Consider the following 22,930-nt stretch of genomic DNA (forward strand, 5'->3'; position numbering starts at 1 on the left):
TCGAATACAACACCTGTAGACTTTACCGTGAAATGCTTACTTACAAGCCCTTAACCAACAGTGCAGTTCAAGAAGAAGAAAATATTTACCAAATAGGCTAAAATAAAAAGTTATAATAAAAAGAAACACAATAAGAATAATAATAACGAGGTTATATACAGGGGGCACCGGTACTGAGTCCGTGTGCAGTGGTACAGGCTAGTTGTGTACATGTAGGTGGGGGCGAAGTGACTATGCATAGGTAACAAACAAACAGCGAGTAGCAGCAGTGTACAAGAGGGGGGGTCAATAAAAATTGTCCTGTGGCGATTTTTATGAATTGTTCAGCAGTCTAGTGGCTTGGGTGTGTGTGTGTGTGTGTGTGTGTGTGTGTGTGTGAACTCCGTCTAGTTGGATTTTAACCATAACTGATGGGATTTCAAGCCAGTGAGGTGACCCCCAACCTTTATACAACATCTGCACTGTGTGACACACAGACACACCCCAATCCCAACAACCCACCCCCAAATCCACTGTCTCCTTACACAATCCCATGTGCATCTGCTGTCCATTTCTCTACCTCCTAGGACCTAGTACCTCATATAAAGTAAAGGACAGGTCTGTCAACCCAAATAAATACATTTAATCTTTACAGTGTCTGTAGTCTTCTTTTTTTTCTCCCCTTAGTTTCTGTTGGCCAACCGTGATGTTTCCAGGAGTTGGTTCACTTGCTGGTTGTCTAATCCTCCTCAGTCGCTGTCGCAGGTCGCTGTGTCATGTGGTAAGCAGGTCTGGGCTGCAGGCAGGTTGTCACACTGCAGGTAGGAATACACAACCTGGACCTGTACACACAGAGGGTCAGAGAAACATCATCTTTCGACGACTGTTTTTGAAATCAATGTACTCTTTCAACAAAATAAAATGATGCATCCTCCTTTCCTTAATATCAGGTAATCACTGATTTGACATTACTCGGTTAGTTAAAGCCATAGGAGAAAAGAAGGGAGGTAGGATGCATTGTCAAAGTACAATGAGTGTACAAGACATTAAGGACATCTTCCTAATATTGAGTTGTACCCCCTTTTTGCCCTCAGAACAGCCTCAATTCGGCGGTGGGCGTGGACTCTACAAGGTGTCGAAAGCGTTCCACAAGGATACTGGCCCATGTTGACTCCAATGCTTCACACAGTTGTGTCAAGTTGACTGGATATCCATTGGGTGGTGGACTATTCTTGATAAACACGGGAAACTGTTGAGCGTGAAAAACCCAGTAGAGTTGCAGTTCTTGACACAAACTGGTGAGCCTGGGACCTACTACCGCACCCCATTCAAAGGCACTTAAATATTTTGTCTTGCCCATTCACCCTCTGAATGGCACACATACACAATCCATGTCTCCATTGTCTCAGGGCTTAAAAATCCTTCTTTAGTCTGTCTCCTCTCCTTCATCTACACTGATTTGAAGTGGATTTAACAAGTGACATTAATAAGGGATCATAGCTTTCCCCTGTATTCACCTGGACAGTGTATGTCATGGAAAGAGCAGGTGTTCTTTCAGTGTATTAGAACAAAGGCTGTATCGTCACTATATTGTATTATAAAGGTAATCATTATTATTTCTCCACAGAGGCCCAGTTGAAATGCTATGACCAACCTGCACCACCACCTCCTGAGAAATGTCCACTGGCGGGCTGCTCTGCCCCAGAACAGCCACCGGGGGGCGCAGTAGACTGGGACCAAACACAGTGGCCAGGTTCATTAGAGGCATCTTGTTCACATCCTGTCTATCTGACACTCTGGAGAACGTGTGAGAGTATGATGTCATTTACAAAGATACACGTGAGGATATGATGTCTTTGGCAAAAATACACGTGGAAAATACAATGGTACGCAATATAAGGTCAGCATTACATGGATATGATGTTTGTTAATATTGTGATAAATGTGTCTGCTAAATGACCGAATGTAAATAGTAGCATGTAATATGTTAATAGTATCATGTTTTTAGTAACATACTTAGTGCAAAAAAGTATTGACAAGAGGGGAGAGAGACCGTTTGAGGTGGTGGAGGAGGAACAGGAAGGTGTTTTGGTTGACGGAGGGACAGGACTGGAGCAGAGACAACATGGACACACTCCTGGAGCTCAGGTCTGGGATGTCTAACAGAGAGAAACAACACAGGTATTAGTGGAGAATTGTGTGTGTGTGCGTGTGTGTGCGTGTGTGCGTGTGTTTGTGTGTGTGTGTGTGTGTGTGTGTGTGTGTGTGTGTGTGCGTGCGTGCGTGCGCGTGTGCGTGTGTGTGCGTGTGCGTGTGCGTGTGTGCGTGTGCGTGTGTGCGTGTGCGTGTGTGCGTGTGCGCGTGTGCGTGTGTGTGTGTGTGTGTGCGCGTGTGTTTGCGTGTGTGTGTTCGTGCATGTGTGTGTGTGACATACCCAACGCCTTGGTGAAGCTCTGAAACAGCTCTGTAGGTATAAGGGGTTCCGGCAGCTCCCTGAAGTAGAGCTTCAGTATACCTGAGACAGCATTCACATCTACACACCTCAACCTGGACACTGCCTCACGCAGGTCTAGAAGGGGATAGAGAGAGAGAGAGAGCGAGAGAGAGAAAGGAGGGAGAGATATAAGGGAGGGGGAGATAGGGGGGAGAGAAAGGGAGCGGGAAGGGTGAGATGGTGGGAGTAAGCGAGAAAGAGAGAGAGAGTGATAGAGGGAGTATAAATTGACATTAGACCACAACATACTTGAACTACAGACCTCCAGCCCCACCAAAAACACACACAGACTCACTGGTGTTGAAGGCAGTCTTGAGGTTGTTGATGTCACTGGTAGCTGCTGATAGCCTGTAGATGCCCACCTCCTCCATTCCTCTCCTCTCCACCTCCTCTACACAGCAACGCACCACATGTGGCACCAGGACTCCCTCCTGTCTGGAAGAGGACACACACACAAGACACACACTCCCGGTTGTGTTTCTACATACAGCACATACACACATTATATGCAATCGGCATTGTAGAAAAACTTGTATTGGATGTTCATATGGTGTTTTGAATGATTTAAATTTATCCTAGAGAAATTAAACATGCAATGCACACGAAGGGCAATGACTCATTTCAATTCAGAGAAAGGGAAAGCACACCGTGTGGTTTCTCTTTTCATGCCATTTTTGTCTTGCCACATCTGCTATTCTCATATTACAAGAAGTTACAGTCCGTCAGAGTGGTTTCATTTCACTTCCTAACACTATTAAACAGACCAGGAGAGGGAGAGTAAAGTAGACCCCAAAGTGTCATTGAAGATTATCTTACGAATAAATGAGTTAAGAGATGAGAAAAGGAGAGGAAGTCACTTTAGAGCAGGGGGTCCAATCCGTCCCATGGGTGGTAAGATAAAATAAAAAGATACATTTTGTTTTTGAGGGGGGAGGAACAAACTCAATATACTTTAAAATGACTAAAGGCAAATGGAAACTGTGTAGAAATGATAATGGACCTCCATTCAAAAAGTTTCTTGACTCTGTACAGCTTGCTAATAATCCCCAAAATGAAAGTTAGACAGTCAGGGAGTAATTGAAAAATAAAAAAATGATGGATAGATGACTATCTTTAGCAAATTTTAACAGGGGGAAATATGACCAATTTTCAGTTTGGCCCCCTGGACCTCATTGAAGACCATGGAAAATTTGTTTGCCACATTTTAACAACTTACAGGAGTAATTAGGGTTAAGTGCCTTGCTCAAGGGCATTTTTCACCTCATCTGCGCAGGGATTTGAACCAGCCACCTTTCGGTTACTGGCCTAGCGCTCTTAACCGCTAGGCTGCCTGCCACTGCTTTAGAGTATTGAGATGCACCCAGTGTGCCAAACTCTCAGGTCCTTAAAGCTCATTGGACTATTTGTAATGATTGACAGGACTCACTGTGCCACAGCTCCAATGGGCATGCAGAAGATGCGCTGTTGCTGGGCGGGGGCCAGACTGGGCCGGTCTAGAGGGTGAGGGTAGTACTTTAGAGACAGACTCACAACCACCTGGCCTAGAGATACGGTCTGTCTCCTCCATCGCTTCTGTAGGAGGGATGGGTCCAGCTAGAACACATACATATGAACAGGTGAACACAGGCACACGCACACACAGCACACACAGCACACACAGCACACATAGCACAGGACGCTGATGAGGGGAGGACGGCTCATAATGATGAAGTGGAATGAAGTGAATGGAATGGCATCAAACACAAGGAAACCATGTGTTCAATGTGTTCAATACCATTCCAATCCAGTCACTATGAGCCTGTCCTCCCCAATGAAGGTGCCACCAGCTGCCTGTGACACACAGTACACACACACACACACACACACACACACACACACACACACACACACACACACACACACACACACACACACACACACACACACACACACACACACACACACACACACACCTTCTAAACATGGGAGAACAGATAATAATACACACATCTAGGCACAGATGCAGACACACACCTGTATGGAGGTCTTGCCAAGGACTTGGCTCTCACAGATCTTTTCTACCTCTGGCTGTAACACAACCAGCACCCTGAGGTTCTGAGCCCCATCCACCTGGAATGAGAACTCCTGAGGACAAACACAAGCCACTGTCAAATAAGAGTGTTGATGACGTACGGGTGACTGGTAATTTATAAGAAAAAATTTAAATAAATGCATCCTCACTGAAATGCATCATCATTATTTATAGATGTAGGGTCTTAATTTTAATCACTCTGTTGCAGGAGAACTTTGACGCAAAGCAGGACATTTAAAAATTGTAGTGTATTTGAGGTTGAACATTTTCCCGTATGAACATTGTATCATCCCCTACAAAAATGTCCATGAATTATAATCAACGTAATAATTCACATTTCCTGTTGCTGCTGGTGAGGGGCCTGCTATGTGTAGCAAGTTACATGGTTAACAGGGAGGAGCGTTAGATGAGAGAGAGAGACAGCAACCAACCAAGCCAACTCACGCTATAGTAGAGTAATGGCTGCCATAGCTAGGATATTTATAATCCAATATGATTACGTAGTACCTGTCTTGACAGCATCAAACCGGGAGAAGCTAGTTAAGCTGGCTAGGCTAATTGACATATGCACTTTCAAATCAAATCAAGGGTTATTGTTCACATACACATGGTTAGCGGATGTTAATGCGAGTGTAGCGAAATGCTTGTGCTTCTAGATCCGACTGCAGTAAAATCGAACAAGTAATCTAACAAATTCACAAAAACGACCTTATTCACGGAAATACACACAAATGTAAAGGGATGAATAAGAATATGTACATATAAATATATGGATGAGCGATGGCGTGCGGCATGGGCAAGATGCAGTAGATGGTGTAGAATACAGTATATACAAATGAGATGAGTAATGTAGCCTATGTAAACATTATTAAAGTGGCGTTATTTAAAGTGACTAGTGATACCTTAATTAAGCCCGTTTATTTAAGTGGCCAGAGATTTGAGTCTGCATGTTGGCAGCAGCCTCTCTATGTTAGTGATGGCTGTTTAACAGTCTGATGGCCTTGAGATAGAGGCTGCTTCATGTCCTACACTGTTACAAACAACAATATAAAGTAGCGGCCTCCCACATCAGATCCGACCTAGACCCGTGACATTATTTTCAAATTCTGGGTCCCGGATCGGGTCTCGGGTATTCAGGTACAGGTGGATCCGTGAAGACATCTAGCCTGGGTACAGCATCTTACCTGGTCCCAGTGAGGGCTGAGACTGCTGACAGAGGAATGGGTCTGGGCTTGGCTCTCATAGAACTCAAAGCCATCCACCTCCACACACGCATACACACCTAGGGGGAGTAGTGAGACAGTCTGTTTAAAGAGCTTACTGGTTTGTGTTACAGTGGAGTATGAGGGTAGAGAATACTGTATGTATGTACTGTGTCTGGGTAAGATATAGACACTGTGGTATGCATTTGGATAGTGTTAGATATATGGTAGATATAGTGTGTGGATACTCACTGGCTGCCTGTTGTAATCCAGAGGCAGAGTGAATGGCTACACTGAGAGTCCCACATAGAGACTCCTCCTCACTTTCTGAGAGGGAGAGAGAGAGACAGAGAGAGAGGCAGTCATGCAGAAGAACAACTGGCTATAACTTTCTGGTTGTCAAGAGTGAGATTAACAAAATTAAATTAGCTAAATGTATCTTGGTAATCAAATTGTACAACTGAAGATCAACACAGGAGGAAAATATTGACATAGTGTGAGTTGAAAAAGCAATCTGAATCGTGCAGAATAGCTCAATTCAAATTTTACTGGCTAGCTCCAACTGTTTACTGGTGGTAACCATAGCAACATGGCCACTGAGGCAGCTTTTTTTTTTAAACACAGAGCTTCTTTCTACATGACCAGATCAACCAGCCACACATTCACAGCCCAGTAAGCTATACGAAATCAGAAGTTTGTGCAGATGGGCTCAAACGATCACAGAAGAATAGCAGAAAGCAACAAGTAACCAAAAAATCTAAACACTTGACTAACTTTCTGGATACCACATCCACTCACAGTGAAGGAGGCATCAATCTAGCACAACAAAACATCAACAATATATTCAGGCAAACGGCAAAATAAGCACAACTCAAATGGATAAAAAACAAACCCCAAAAAACTGGTTTGATGCAGATTGTAAAATTATAAGATTTTTTTTAACACAATCAAACCAAAAGTACCAGAGACCCAAATAATGGTCAATAACGCCTTCATTACTGTGAGACTTTAAAACTCTATAAACGTACACGCAGAACCAAAAAAGCACAGTACAACAGCAAGCAGCTGACACTAATTGAGGAATCCATAAACACAAACAACTTCTGGCAAAATTGGAAAAACCGAAATAAATCAAAACTAGAAGAATTAGCGATACAAAATGGTGACATATGGTTAACCCATTTTAAAACACTCTACAACACCGTTCAAATTGTTGCAAACGCAGAACAACGCCAAATTCATGAGAAGATGAATGGATTAGAAAAAGCTATAAAGGACAATCAAAATCCATTGGACTCCCCGATTACTGACCAGGAGCTCTATAAGAAACTTCAGGCCCTCAAATTTAAAAAAGCATGGGGACCTGATGGCCTCCTAATCTTTAAGAACAGAGACAAAATTGACCCTAACAATTATAGAGGCATTTTTTTACAGTAACCTGGAGAAGGTTTTCTGTAGTATTATAAATGTAAAAGTTCTAAACTTCCTTAATAAGCACAATGTCTTGAGTAAAAGCCTAATTGGATTCATACCAAAACATTGCACGACTGATCATATTTACACCCTACACACCCTGATAGATAAACATGTCCCCCAAAATAATACCAAAATATTTGATTGCTTGTGTCAACTTCCAAAAAGCGTTTGAAGCATTTGATTCTATTTGGCATACAGGACTGTTCTACACAGAAAGTGGTGTAGGGGGTAAAACATATGACCTAATTAAATCAATATGGCAATATGTGCAGCATCAAAATTGGCAAGAAAATAACATAATTCTTTAACCATGGGCAGGGCCTTCGCCAGGGTTGCAATCTGAGCCCTGCACTCTTCAATATTTACATCAACGAATTGGCCACTATTCTAGAAAAATCCTCAGCCCCTGGTTTTAGTTTCCACTATTCATAGGTTAAATGCCAGCTCTTCGCAGATGACCTGTGCCTGCTGTCACCCACAGCACATGGCTTACAGCAGAGCCTGGACCTGCTAGAGCAGTACGGCCAGACCTGGGCCGTAAGCAGTAAACCCCAAAAATACAAAAATAATGATTTTCCAGGGAAGATACAGATCTCAGGGAATTAGACCAAAGTTCTCAATTGGTACAAAATATATAGAGTACTGCTTACAGTACAATTAATTAGGTTTAAAAATAAGCTCAACTGGACACCTAAATGAGGCAGTGAATTAACTGAAAGAGAAAGCACGCAGGGCATTCTACGCCATTAAAAAACAAATTCAAATTGAAATACTTATAAAAATTGGGCTAAAACGAATTGAATGTGTCATCAAACCAATTGCACTTCATGAGAGAGAGCGACAGAGAGCGAGTGAGAGGGTGAAATGTAGAGTATGGTAGATAAAGAGAGAGCGACAGAGAGCGAGTGAGAGGGTGAAATGTAGAGTATGGTAGATAAAGAGAAGAGAAAGTGAATGGAAGTGATCATGAGAAAGGTGTGTCTGAAACGATGTCTCACGAGGCAGTATGCCGTGTAGGGGAGGCTGTTGGGTCATTCTCAGTTTGACACAGGAGCTGGTCAAGGTGAGCAGATCTGGAGGAACCGTTTCTATGTCTGAGAAATAACACACACACACATCATAGACCACCTGAATGGCATACTGTGCAACAAACTACAACCATTGATGTACTGTCTCACTCACTCACTTACTCATTCCCTCATTAACTTACTTACTCACATACAGTACACACTTAATCACTCATACACCACTCACTCACTCACTCACTCTCTCACTCTCTCACTCACGTACACACCTGCTCACTCATTCACTCACTCACTCACTCACTCACTCACTCACTCACTCACTCACTCACTCACTCACTCACTCACTCACTCACTCACTCACTCACTCACTCACACTCACAAACTCACTCACACATTCATTCACTCAATCACTCACTCTCTCACACTCAATCACTCATTCACTCACACGCACACTCACATACTTACACAATTTCTCACTCACTCACTCACTCACTCACTCACTCACTCACTCACTCACTCACTCACTCACTCACTCACTCACTCACTCACTCACTCACTCACTCACTCACTCACACACCTACACACACTACCCTCTCACTCACTATCTCCGGTGAGTCTGTGGATGGCCTCTCTCCACTCCTCTAGTTCATACAGAGATGACATCACCAGAGTGTGGCTCTGAAAAATAACGCACACAGAGGGGGATGTATGTGTATGAGGGTTTAGGTGTGTGTGGGACCAGAAGTCCTCACACGGAGAGTAAAAAAAGGAAAGTTCAGACAAGTGGAGACATTTCACAACCAAAAAGGCTATTTTAGGCTTAAGGGTTAGGTTTAGGATTAGGGTTAGGGTTAGGGTTAGAATAAGGGTTAGGGTTAGAATTAGGGTTAGGGGTTAAGGGCTAAGGTTAGGGTTAGGGTTAAAGCAAGGGTTAGGTTTAGGGTTAGGGGTTAGAAGAAAATAGTATTTTGAATGGGAATCAATTGTTTGGTCTCCACAAGGATCGTAAAATGTGTGTGTGTGTGTGTGTGTGTGTGTGTGTGTGTGTGTGTGTGTGTGTGTGTGTGTGTGTGTGTGTGTGTGTGTGTGTGTGTGTGTGTGTGTGTGTGTGTGTGTGTGTGTGTGTGTGTGTGTGTGTGTGTGTACCTTGCCGCTGGGGCTGTGTAGTTCCAGGGGGAGGAAGGGAGACTGTGTGAGAAACATCAGTTCAAGGTGCTCCATCTTCTTCCTGCCTCGCTCTGAAGTTCGAGCGGCCAAGGACTTCAGTGGGACAGGCTTCTGTAGGACACACACACACACACACACAGTTAACATTTTAAATCTGAATACTTTACAGCGTAATGGTTGTATTGGATAATACACACACACACACACACACACACACACACACACACACACACACACACACACACACACACACACACACACACACACACACACACACACACATAAAGACTAACCATGATCTGTCGCAGTTCGTGTCTGAGCACGTACATCTTAGCTCTCATGGTGTGTATGCGCTGGTGTGTGTCTGTGGTGCGCTCCATCTCTGGTCCCCAGCGGAGTTTCAGTCCAGCTAGAGGCAGGTACCAACATAACCTGTACTGGGCCTGCTTACTGGGAGATAGGACACACACGCACACAGGCACACAGGCACACAGGCGCACAGGCGCACAGGCGCACAGGCGCACAGGCACACACACACACACACACACACACACACACACACACACACACACACACACACACACACACACACACACACACACACACACACACACAAATTAACAAACAAATGGACAAATGCATGCACACACATTCTGTGTGATTTAAAAAAAAGAAAGTCTCTTAATAAACTTCAACACACACATTCTGGACCTGTCACTCACCCTTGGGCCCCGCCCTTGAGTTTGGTGCATAGCAGCAGGTCAGTGTACAGGAAGAGATGGCAAAGGTTACGCCCCCCCTCACACACATCCACCACGAAGCCATCACGCATCAGCTGACGCCGCTGCAACACACACACACATACAGCGATGGTTATGATACGGTGTGTGAAACTTTATACGGGTGTGTAGTTAAAGTAGGTGCGTGTGTCCATGTGTGTGCATCATAAGGGTGTGTGCTCTGCGCATCGTAAGTGTGTGTGCAAGTGTGTGGATCTACGTCTGTCTGTCTGTGTGTGTGTGTGTCCTCTCTGTCCATCTCACCATGCCCCTGCTGAGGGTGACCTCTTGTTTGCACTGTGACCCCTCGTTGACCCCAGACAGAAAGCTCTGGGACAGTCTCAGAGCCTCCAGCAGCACGGGGTGGTCACCATGCGACTGGGGAGTGTGCTTCAGTAGGTCCTATACAGTAGACGAGAGGGAGGAGGGAGAAAAGAGGAAGGATGAAAGAAAGTGGGAAGGGGAGGAAGACAGGAGATAGAGTGGTAAGTGTAGAGATGAGTGTCGGTGGTTAAGTGAACAGATAAATGAACAGATGGACGGAATGGGGGGGACACTCTTACATGCAGCACTAAGGTTGTCTTGGTGACTCTGTCCAGAGGCTTGTACAGCAGAGCTGCAGGGATTCAAACAACATGTGATTCATACAGTGAAGGGTGGAGGGACATGCAGTGACTCTTTAACAAAAGGCTAAGCTTGAGAGCAAATATATTTATTTCATTTCATTTGCGATTTTCATGAATAGTTAACGTTGCGTTATGGTAATGAGCTTGAGGCTATAAATAGGATCCCGGATACGGGATTGCTCGTCGCAAGAGGTTAAAAAGAGGCAAAACCTTCATCTTACCCTCAAAGGTGTATTCCGTCTTAGATTTGTCTGATCCATTATAAAACATCATACTCTGAAAACAGGAGAGAGGGAGTGTGAGAAGGTTGTAATATTGCGTAACTTCAACTCTGAATTTGCTAATAATTCATGGGTTTCATTCGAGGTAACAAGTGCATAGAGACAGAGAGAGAGAGATGTTGCAATGCACACATTTCCAAATCAGTAATGTCGGTCTCTCTTACATCAGCCAGTATTCTGAAGCTTACATCAGCCAGTATTCTGAAGCTTACATCAGTCAGTCTTCTGAAGCTTACATCAGTCAGTATTCTGAAGCTTACATCAGTCAGTATTCTGAAGCTTACATCAGCCAGTATTCTGAAGCTTACATCAGCCAGTATTCTGAAGCTTACATCAGTCAGTATTCTGAAGTTTACATCAGCCAGTATTCTGAAGTTCACATCAGCCAGTATTCTGAAGCTTACATCAGTCAGTATTCTGAAGCTTACATCAGCCAGTATTCTGAAGCTTACATCAGCCAGTATTCTGAAGTTTACATAAGCCAGTATTCTGAAGCTTACTTCAGCAAGTATTCTGAAGCTTACATCAGCCAGTATTCTGAAGCTTACCACGGCTAGTATTCTGAAGCTTACATCAGCCAGTATTCTGAAGCTTACATCGGCCAGTATTCTGAAGCTTACCCTGGCTAGTATTCTGAAGCTTACCCCGGCTAGTATTCTGAAGCTTACATCGGCCAGTATTCTGAAGTTTACCCCGGCTAGTATTCTGAAGCTTACCCCGGCTAGTATTCTGAAGCTTACATCGGCCAGTATTCTGAAGTTTACCCCGGCTAGTATTCTGAAGCTTACATCGGCCAGTATTCTGAAGTTTACCCCGGCTAGTATTCTGTAGCTTACATCAGCCAGTATTCTGAAGCTTACCCCGGCTAGTATTCTGAAACTTACATCAGTCAGTATTCTGAAGTTTACATCAGTCAGTATTCTGAAGTTCACATCAGCCAGTATTCTGAAGCTTACATCAGCCAGTATTCTGAAGCTTACATCAGCCAGTATTCTGAAGCTTACATCATCCAGTATTCTGAAGCTTACATCAGCCAGTATTCTGAAGCTTACATCAGCCAGTATTCTGAAGCTTACATCAGTCAGTATTCTGAAGCTTACATCAGTCAGTATTCTGAAGTTCACATCAGCCAGTATTCTGAATCCTACATCAGTCAGTATTCTGAAGCTTACCCCGGCTAGTATTCTGAAGCTTACCCCGGCTAGTATTCTGAAGCTTACCCCGGCTAGTATTCTGAAGCTTACATCGGCCAGTATTCTGAAGTTTACCCCGGGTAGTATTCTGAAGCTTACCCCGGCTAGTATTCTGAAGCTTACATCGGCCAGTATTCTGAAGCTTACATCAGTCAGTATTCTGAAGTTCACATCAGCCAGTATTCGGAATCCTACATCAGTCAGTATTCTGAAGCTTACACCGGCCAGTATTCTGAAGCTTACCCCGGCTAGTATTCTGAAGCTTACCCCGGCTAGTATTCTGAAGCTTACCCCGGCTAGTATTCTGAAGCTTACATCGGCCAGTATTCTGAAGTTTACCCCGGCTAGTATTCTGAAGCTTACCACGGCTAGTATTCTGAAGCTTACATCGGCCAGTATTCTGAAGTTTACCCCGGCTAGTTTTCTGAAGCTTACATCAGCCAGTATTCTGAAGCTTACCCCGGCTAGTATTCTGAAGCTTACATGGGCCAGTATTCTGAAGTTTACCCCGGCTAGTATTCTGAAGCTTACATCGGCCAATATTCTGAAGTTTACCCCGGCTAGTATTCTGAAGCTTACATCAGCCAGTATTCTGAAGCTTACATCAACCAGTATTCTGAAGCTTACATAAGCCAGTATTCTGAAGCTTACATCAGCCAGTATTCTGAAGTTTACATCAGCCAGTATTCTGAAGCTTACCCCGGCTAGTATTCTGAAGCTTACCCTAGCTAGTATTCTGAAGCTTACATCGACCAGTATTCTGAAGCTTACCCCGGCTAGTATTCTGAAGCTTACCCTGGTTAGTATTCTGAAACTTACATCAGCCAGTATTCTGAAGCTTACATAAGCCAGTATTGTGAAGCTTACCCCGGCTAGTATTCTGAAGCTTACATCAGCCAGTATTCTGAAGCTTACACCAGCCAGTATTCTGAAGCTTACCCCGGCTAGTTTTCTGAAGCTTACATCAGCCAGTATTCTGAAGCTTACCCCGGCTAGTATTCTGAAGCTTACATTAGCCAGTATTCTGAAGCTTACCCCGGCTAGTATTCTGAAGCTTACATCGGCCAGTATTCTGAAGTTTACCCAGGCTAGTATTCTGAAGCTTACCCCGGCTAGTATTCTGAAGCTTACCCCGGCTAGTATTCTGAAGCTTACATCAGCCAGTATTCTGAAGCTTACCCCGGCTAGTATTCTAAAGCTTACATCAGCCAGTATTCTGAAGTTTACCTCAGCCAGTATTCTGAAGCTTACCCCGGCTAGTATTCTGAAGCTTACATCAGCCAGTATTCTGAAGCTTACCCCGGCTAGTATTCTGAAGCTTACATCGGCCAGTATTCTGAAGTTTACCCCAGCTAGTATTCTGAAGCTTACCCCGGCTAGTATTCTGAAGCTTACATCGGCCAGTATTCTGAAGTTTACCCCGGCTAGTATTCTGAAGCTTACCCCGGCTTGTATTCTGAAGCTTACATCGGCCAGTATTCTGAAGTTTACCCCGGCTAGTTTTCTGAAGCTTACATCAGCCAGTATTCTGAAGCTTACCCCGGCTAGTATTCTGAAGCTTACATCGGCCAGAATTCTGAAGTTTACCCCGGCTAGTATTCTGAAGCTTACATCGGCCAATATTCTGAAGTTTACCCCGGCTAGTATTCTGAAGCTTACATCAGCCAGTATTCTGAAGCTTACATCAGCCAGTATTCTGAAGCTTACATCAACCAGTATTCTGAAGCTTACATAAGCCAGTATTCTGAAGCTTACATCAACCAGTATTCTGAAGCTTACATCAGCCAGTATTCTGAAGCTTACATCAGCCAGTATTCTGAAGCTTACATCAGCCAGTATTCTGAAGCTTACATCAACCAGTATTCTGAAGCTTACATCAGCCAGTATTCTGAAGCTTACATCAACCAGTATTCTGAAGCTTACATCAGCCAGTATTCTGAAGTTTACATCAGTCAGTATTCTGAAGCTTACACCGGCCAGTATTCTGAAGCTTACCCCGGCTAGTATTCTGAAGCTTACCCCGGCTAGTATTCTGAAGCTTACCCCGGCTAGTATTCTGAAGCTTACATCGGCCAGTATTCTGAAGTTTACCCCGGCTAGTATTCTGAAGCTTACCACGGCTAGTATTCTGAAGCTTACATCGGCCAGTATTCTGAAGTTTACCCCGGCTAGTTTTCTGAAGCTTACATCAGCCAGTATTCTGAAGCTTACCCCGGCTAGTATTCTGAAGCTTACATGGGCCAGTATTCTGAAGTTTACCCCGGCTAGTATTCTGAAGCTTACATCGTCCAATATTCTGAAGTTTACCCCGGCTAGTATTCTGAAGCTTACATCAGCCAGTATTCTGAAGCTTACATCAACCAGTATTCTGAAGCTTACATAAGCCAGTATTCTGAAGCTTACATCAGCCAGTATTCTGAAGTTTACATCAGCCAGTATTCTGAAGCTTACCCCGGCTAGTATTCTGAAGCTTACCCTAGCTAGTATTCTGAAGCTTACATCGACCAGTATTCTGAAGCTTACCCCGGCTAGTATTCTGAAGCTTACCCTGGTTAGTATTCTGAAACTTACATCAGCCAGTATTCTGAAGCTTACATAAGCCAGTATTGTGAAGCTTACCCCGGCTAGTATTCTGAAGCTTACATCAGCCAGTATTCTGAAGCTTACACCAGCCAGTATTCTGAAGCTTACCCCGGCTAGTTTTCTGAAGCTTACATCAGCCAGTATTCTGAAGCTTACCCCGGCTAGTATTCTGAAGCTTACATCAGCCAGTATTCTGAAGCTTACCCCGGCTAGTATTCTGAAGCTTACATCGGCCAGTATTCTGAAGTTTACCCAGGCTAGTATTCTGAAGCTTACCCCGGCTAGTATTCTGAAGCTTACCCCGGCTAGTATTCTGAAGCTTACATCAGCCAGTATTCTGAAGCTTACATCAGCCAGTATTCTGAAGCTTACCCCGGCTAGTATTCTAAAGCTTACATCAGCCAGTATTCTGAAGTTTACCTCAGCCAGTATTCTGAAGCTTACCCCGGCTAGTATTCTGAAGCTTACATCAGCCAGTATTCTGAAGCTTACCCCGGCTAGTATTCTGAAGCTTACATCGGCCAGTATTCTGAAGTTTACCCCAGCTAGTATTCTGAAGCTTACCCCGGCTAGTATTCTGAAGCTTACATCGGCCAGTATTCTGAAGTTTACCCCGGCTAGTATTCTGAAGCTTACCCCGGCTTGTATTCTGAAGCTTACATCGGCCAGTATTCTGAAGTTTACCCCGGCTAGTTTTCTGAAGCTTACATCAGCCAGTATTCTGAAGCTTACCCCGGCTAGTATTCTGAAGCTTACATCGGCCAGAATTCTGAAGTTTACCCCGGCTAGTATTCTGAAGCTTACATCGGCCAATATTCTGAAGTTTACCCCGGCTAGTATTCTGAAGCTTACATCAGCCAGTATTCTGAAGCTTACATCAGCCAGTATTCTGAAGCTTACATCAACCAGTATTCTGAAGCTTACATAAGCCAGTATTCTGAAGCTTACATCAACCAGTATTCTGAAGCTTACATCAGCCAGTATTCTGAAGCTTACATCAGCCAGTATTCTGAAGCTTACATCAGCCAGTATTCTGAAGCTTACATCAACCAGTATTCTGAAGCTTACATCAGCCAGTATTCTGAAGCTTACCCCGGCTAGTATTCTGAAGCTTACCCTAGCTAGTATTCTGAAGCTTACATCGGCCAGTATTCTGAAGTTTACATCAGCCAGTATTCTGAAGTTTACATCAGCCAGTATTCTGAAGCTTACCCCGGCTAGTATTCTGAAGCTTACCCTAGCTAGTATTCTGAAGCTTACATCGGCCAGTATTCTGAAGCTTACCCCGGCTAGTATTCTGAAGCTTACCCTGGTCAGTATTCTGAAGCTTACATCAGCCAGTATTCTGAAGCTTACATAAGCCAGTATTGTGAAGCTTACCCCAGCTAGTATTCTGAAGCTTACATCAGCCAGTATTCTGAAGCTTACACCAGCCAGTATTCTGAAGCTTACCCCGGCTAGTTTTCTGAAGCTTACATCAGCCAGTATTCTGAAGTTTACCTCAGCCAGTATTCTGAAGCTTACCCCGGCTAATATTCTGAAGCTTACATCAGCCAGTATTCTGAAGCTTACCCCGGCTAGTATTCTAAAGCTTACATCAACCTGTATTCTGAAGCTTACATCAGCCAGTATTCTGAAGCTTACATCAGCCAGTATTCTGAAGTTTACATCAGCCAGTATTCTGAAGCTTACCCCGGCTAGTATTCTGAAGCTTACCCTAGCTAGTATTCTGAAGCTTACATCAGCCAGTATTCTGAAGCTTACCCCGGCTAGTATTCTGAAGCTTACATCGGCCAGTATTCTGAAGTTTACCCAGGCTAGTATTCTGAAGCTTACCCCGGCTAGTATTCTGAAGCTTACCCCGGCTAGTATTCTGAAGCTTACATCAGCCAGTATTCTGAAGCTTACCCGGCTAGTATTCTGAAGCTTACATCGGCCAGTATTCTGAAGTTTACCCAGGCTAGTATTCTGAAGCTTACCCCGGCTAGTATTCTGAAGCTTACCCCGGCTAGTATTCTGAAGCTTACATCAGCCAGTATTCTGAAGCTTACCCCGGCTAGTATTCTAAAGCTTACATCAGCCAGTATTCTGAAGTTTACCTCAGCCAGTATTCTGAAGCTTACCCCGGCTAGTATTCTGAAGCTTACATCACCCAGTATTCTGAAGCTTACCCCGGCTAGTATTCTGAAGCTTACATCGGCCAGTATTCTGAAGTTTACCCCAGCTAGTATTCTGAAGCTTACCCCGGCTAGTATTCTGAAGCTTACATCAGCCAGTATTCTGAAGCTTACCCCGGCTAGTATTCTGAAGCTTACATCGGCCAGTATTCTGAAGCTTACCCCAGCTAGTATTCTGAAGCTTACCCCGGCTAGTATTCTGAAGCTTACATCGGCCAGTATTCTGAAGTTTACCCCGGCTAGTATTCTGAAGCTTACATCAGCCAGTATTCTGAAGCTTACCCCGGCTAGTATTCTGAAGCTTACATCGGCCAGAATTCTGAAGTTTACCCCGGCTAGTATTCTGAAGCTTACATCGGCCAATATTCTGAAGTTTACCCCGGCTAGTATTCTGAAGCTTACATCAGCCAGTATTCTGAAGCTTACATCAGCCAGTATTCTGAAGCTTACATCAACCAGTATTCTGAAGCTTACATAAGCCAGTATTCTGAAGCTTACATCAACCAGTATTCTGAAGCTTACATCAGCCAGTATTCTGAAGCTTACATCAGCCAGTATTCTGAAGCTTACATCAGCCAGTATTCTGAAGCTTACATCAACCAGTATTCTGAAGCTTACATCAGCCAGTATTCTGAAGCTTACCCCGGCTAGTATTCTGAAGCTTACCCTAGCTAGTATTCTGAAGCTTACATCGGCCAGTATTCTGAAGTTTACATCAGCCAGTATTCTGAAGTTTACATCAGCCAGTATTCTGAAGCTTACCCCGGCTAGTATTCTGAAGCTTACCCTAGCTAGTATTCTGAAGCTTACATCGGCCAGTATTCTGAAGCTTACCCCGGCTAGTATTCTGAAGCTTACCCTGGTCAGTATTCTGAAGCTTACATCAGCCAGTATTCTGAAGCTTACATAAGCCAGTATTGTGAAGCTTACCCCAGCTAGTATTCTGAAGCTTACATCAGCCAGTATTCTGAAGCTTACACCAGCCAGTATTCTGAAGCTTACCCCGGCTAGTTTTCTGAAGCTTACATCAGCCAGTATTCTGAAGTTTACCTCAGCCAGTATTCTGAAGCTTACCCGGCTAATATTCTGAAGCTTACATCAGCCAGTATTCTGAAGCTTACCCCGGCTAGTATTCTAAAGCTTACATCAACCTGTATTCTGAAGCTTACATCAGCCAGTATTCTGAAGCTTACATCAGCCAGTATTCTGAAGTTTACATCAGCCAGTATTCTGAAGCTTACCCCGGCTAGTATTCTGAAGCTTACCCTAGCTAGTATTCTGAAGCTTACATCAGCCAGTATTCTGAAGCTTACCCCGGCTAGTATTCTGAAGCTTACATCGGCCAGTATTCTGAAGTTTACCCAGGCTAGTATTCTGAAGCTTACCCCGGCTAGTATTCTGAAGCTTACCCCGGCTAGTATTCTGAAGCTTACATCAGCCAGTATTCTGAAGCTTACCCCGGCTAGTATTCTGAAGCTTACATCGGCCAGTATTCTGAAGTTTACCCAGGCTAGTATTCTGAAGCTTACCCCGGCTAGTATTCTGAAGCTTACCCCGGCTAGTATTCTGAAGCTTACATCAGCCAGTATTCTGAAGCTTACCCCGGCTAGTATTCTAAAGCTTACATCAGCCAGTATTCTGAAGTTTACCTCAGCCAGTATTCTGAAGCTTACCCCGGCTAGTATTCTGAAGCTTACATCACCCAGTATTCTGAAGCTTACCCCGGCTAGTATTCTGAAGCTTACATCGGCCAGTATTCTGAAGTTTACCCCAGCTAGTATTCTGAAGCTTACCCCGGCTAGTATTCTGAAGCTTACATCAGCCAGTATTCTGAAGCTTACCCCGGCTAGTATTCTGAAGCTTACATCGGCCAGTATTCTGAAGCTTACCCCAGCTAGTATTCTGAAGCTTACCCCGGCTAGTATTCTGAAGCTTACATCGGCCAGTATTCTGAAGTTTACCCCGGCTAGTATTCTGAAGCTTACCCCGGCTTGTATTCTGAAGCTTACATCGGCCAGTATTCTGAAGTTTACCCCGGCTAGTATTCTGAAGCTTACATCGGCCAATATTCTGAAGTTTACCCCGGCTAGTATTCTGAAGCTTACATCAGCCAGTATTCTGAAGCTTACATCAGCCAGTATTCTGAAGCTTACATCAACCAGTATTCTGAAGCTTACATAAGCCAGTATTCTGAAGCTTACATCAACCAGTATTCTGAAGCTTACATCAGCCAGTATTCTGAAGCTTACATCAGCCAGTATTCTGAAGCTTACATCAGCCAGTATTCTGAAGCTTACATCAACCAGTATTCTGAAGCTTACATCAGCCAGTATTATGAAGCTTACATCAACCAGTATTCTGAAGCTTACATCAGCCAGTATTCTGAAGTTTACATCAGCCAGTATTCTGAAGCTTACCCCGGCTAGTATTCTGAAGCTTACCTAGCTAGTATTCTGAAGCTTACATCGGCCAGTATTCTGAAGTTTACATCAGCCAGTATTCTGAAGTTTACATCAGCCAGTATTCTGAAGCTTACCCCGGCTAGTATTCTGAAGCTTACCCTAGCTAGTATTCTGAAGCTTACATCGGCCAGTATTCTGAAGCTTACCCCGGCTAGTATTCTGAAGCTTACCCTGGTCAGTATTCTGAAGCTTACATCAGCCAGTATTCTGAAGCTTACATAAGCCAGTATTGTGAAGCTTACCCCAGCTAGTATTCTGAAGCTTACATCAGCCAGTATTCTGAAGCTTACACCAGCCAGTATTCTGAAGCTTACCCCGGCAAGTTTTCTGAAGCTTACATCAGCCAGTATTCTGAAGTTTACCTCAGCCAGTATTCTGAAGCTTACCCCGGCTAATATTCTGAAGCTTACATCAACCTGTATTCTGAAGCTTACATCAGCCAGTATTCTGAAGCTTACATCAGCCAGTATTCTGAAGTTTACATCAGCCAGTATTCTGAAGCTTACCCCGGCTAGTATTCTGAAGCTTACCCTAGCTAGTATTCTGAAGCTTACATCAGCCAGTATTCTGAAGCTTACCCCGGCTAGTATTCTGAAGCTTACATCGGCCAGTATTCTGAAGTTTACCCAGGCTAGTATTCTGAAGCTTACCCCGGCTAGTATTCTGAAGCTTACCCCGGCTAGTATTCTGAAGCTTACATCAGCCAGTATTCTGAAGCTTACCCCGGCTAGTATTCTGAAGCTTACATCGGCCAGTATTCTGAAGTTTACCCAGGCTAGTATTCTGAAGCTTACCCCGGCTAGTATTCTGAAGCTTACCCCGGCTAGTATTCTGAAGCTTACATCAGCCAGTATTCTGAAGCTTACTTCAGCCAGTATTCTGAAGCTTACCCCGGCTAGTATTCTGAAGCTTACATCAGCCAGTATTCTGAAGCTTACATCGGCCAGTATTCTGAAGTTTACCCCAGCTAGTATTCTGAAGCTTACCCCGGCTAGTATTCTGAAGCTTACATCGGCCAGTATTCTGAAGTTTACCCCGGCTAGTATTCTGAAGCTTACCCCGGCTTGTATTCTGAAGCTTACATCGGCCAGTATTCTGAAGTTCACATCAGCCAGTATTCTGAAGCTTACATCAGCCAGTATTCTGAAGCTTACATCAGCCAGTATTCTGAAGCTTACATCATCCAGTATTCTGAAGCTTACATCAGCCAGTATTCTGAAGCTTACATCAGCCAGTATTCTGAAGCTTACATCAGTCAGTATTCTGAAGCTTACATCAGTCAGTATTCTGAAGTTCACATCAGCCAGTATTCTGAATCCTACATCAGTCAGTATTCTGAAGCTTACCCCGGCTAGTATTCTGAAGCTTACCCCGGCTAGTATTCTGAAGCTTACCCCGGCTAGTATTCTGAAGCTTACATCGGCCAGTATTCTGAAGTTTACCCCGGGTAGTATTCTGAAGCTTACCCCGGCTAGTATTCTGAAGCTTACATCGGCCAGTATTCTGAAGCTTACATCAGTCAGTATTCTGAAGTTCACATCAGCCAGTATTCGGAATCCTACATCAGTCAGTATTCTGAAGCTTACACCGGTCAGTATTCTGAAGCTTACCCCGGCTAGTATTCTGAAGCTTACCCCGGCTAGTATTCTGAAGCTTACCCCGGCTAGTATTCTGAAGCTTACATCGGCCAGTATTCTGAAGTTTACCCCGGCTAGTATTCTGAAGCTTACCACGGCTAGTATTCTGAAGCTTACATCGGCCAGTATTCTGAAGTTTACCCCGGCTAGTTTTCTGAAGCTTACATCAGCCAGTATTCTGAAGCTTACCCCGGCTAGTATTCTGAAGCTTACATGGGCCAGTATTCTGAAGTTTACCCCGGCTAGTATTCTGAAGCTTACATCGGCCAATATTCTGAAGTTTACTCCGGCTAGTATTCTGAAGCTTACATCAGCCAGTATTCTGAAGCTTACATCAACCAGTATTCTGAAGCTTACATAAGCCAGTATTCTGAAGCTTACATCAGCCAGTATTCTGAAGTTTACATCAGCCAGTATTCTGAAGCTTACCCCGGCTAGTATTCTGAAGCTTGCCCTAGCTAGTATTCTGAAGCTTACATCGACCAGTATTCTGAAGCTTACCCCGGCTAGTATTCTGAAGCTTACCCTGGTTAGTATTCTGAAACTTACATCAGCCAGTATTCTGAAGCTTACATAAGCCAGTATTGTGAAGCTTACATCGGCTAGTATTCTGAAGCTTACATCAGCCAGTATTCTGAAGCTTACACCAGCCAGTATTCTGAAGCTTACCCCGGCTAGTTTTCTGAAGCTTACATCAGCCAGTATTCTGAAGCTTACCCCGGCTAGTATTCTGAAGCTTACATCAGCCAGTATTCTGAAGCTTACCCCGGCTAGTATTCTGAAGCTTACATCGGCCAGTATTCTGAAGTTTACCCAGGCTAGTATTCTGAAGCTTACCCCGGCTAGTATTCTGAAGCTTACCCCGGCTAGTATTCTGAAGCTTACATCAGCCAGTATTCTGAAGCTTACATCAGCCAGTATTCTGAAGCTTACCCCGGCTAGAATTCTAAAGCTTACATCAGCCAGTATTCTGAAGTTTACCTCAGCCAGTATTCTGAAGCTTACCCCGGCTAGTATTCTGAAGCTTACATCAGCCAGTATTCTGAAGCTTACCCCGGCTAGTATTCTGAAGCTTACATCGGCCAGTATTCTGAAGTTTACCCCAGCTAGTATTCTGAAGCTTACCCCGGCTAGTATTCTGAAGCTTACATCGGCCAGTATTCTGAAGTTTACCCCGGCTAGTATTCTGAAGCTTACCCCGGCTTGTATTCTGAAGCTTACATCGGCCAGTATTCTGAAGTTTACCCCGGCTAGTTTTCTGAAGCTTACATCAGCCAGTATTCTGAAGCTTACCCCGGCTAGTATTCTGAAGCTTACATCGGCCAGAATTCTGAAGTTTACCCCGGCTAGTATTCTGAAGCTTACATCGGCCAATATTCTGAAGTTTACCCCGGCTAGTATTCTGAAGCTTACATCAGCCAGTATTCTGAAGCTTACATCAGCCAGTATTCTGAAGCTTACATCAACCAGTATTCTGAAGCTTACATCAGCCAGTATTCTGAAGCTTACATCAGCCAGTATTCTGAAGCTTACATCAGCCAGTATTCTGAAGCTTACATCAACCAGTATTCTGAAGCTTACATCAGCCAGTATTCTGAAGCTTACATCAACCAGTATTCTGAAGCTTACATCAGCCAGTATTCTGAAGTTTACATCAGCCAGTATTCTGAAGCTTACCCCGGCTAGTATTCTGAAGCTTACCCTAGCTAGTATTCTGAAGCTTACATCAGCCAGTATTCTGAAGTTTACATCAGCCAGTATTCTGAAGCTTACCCCGG

General features: G+C 44.0%; 1 protein-coding gene across 1 annotated transcript in view; it reads right to left on the bottom strand.

Moving 5' to 3' along the window:
* si:dkey-33c9.6 (active breakpoint cluster region-related protein) overlaps positions 1-22,930 on the bottom strand; it is a 47,953-nt gene continuing 25,023 nt past the window's right edge. The window contains exons 6-22 of the mRNA XM_029666816.2: positions 11,041-11,095; positions 10,757-10,809; positions 10,458-10,595; positions 10,137-10,258; positions 9,708-9,864; positions 9,394-9,525; positions 8,850-8,925; positions 8,221-8,316; positions 5,999-6,073; positions 5,729-5,826; positions 4,487-4,597; positions 3,900-4,066; positions 2,769-2,908; positions 2,414-2,548; positions 2,033-2,138; positions 1,634-1,775; positions 1-821 (exon numbers count right to left, since the gene is read on the bottom strand). Coding sequence (XP_029522676.1) covers positions 729-821; positions 1,634-1,775; positions 2,033-2,138; positions 2,414-2,548; positions 2,769-2,908; positions 3,900-4,066; positions 4,487-4,597; positions 5,729-5,826; positions 5,999-6,073; positions 8,221-8,316; positions 8,850-8,925; positions 9,394-9,525; positions 9,708-9,864; positions 10,137-10,258; positions 10,458-10,595; positions 10,757-10,809; positions 11,041-11,095 — 1,896 coding nt within the window. The 3' untranslated portion in view covers positions 1-728. The remainder of the gene's footprint in view (positions 822-1,633; positions 1,776-2,032; positions 2,139-2,413; positions 2,549-2,768; positions 2,909-3,899; positions 4,067-4,486; positions 4,598-5,728; positions 5,827-5,998; positions 6,074-8,220; positions 8,317-8,849; positions 8,926-9,393; positions 9,526-9,707; positions 9,865-10,136; positions 10,259-10,457; positions 10,596-10,756; positions 10,810-11,040; positions 11,096-22,930) is intronic.

Source organism: Oncorhynchus nerka, linkage group LG8, assembly GCF_034236695.1.
Source record: "Oncorhynchus nerka isolate Pitt River linkage group LG8, Oner_Uvic_2.0, whole genome shotgun sequence".
NCBI lineage: Eukaryota > Metazoa > Chordata > Actinopteri > Salmoniformes > Salmonidae > Oncorhynchus > Oncorhynchus nerka.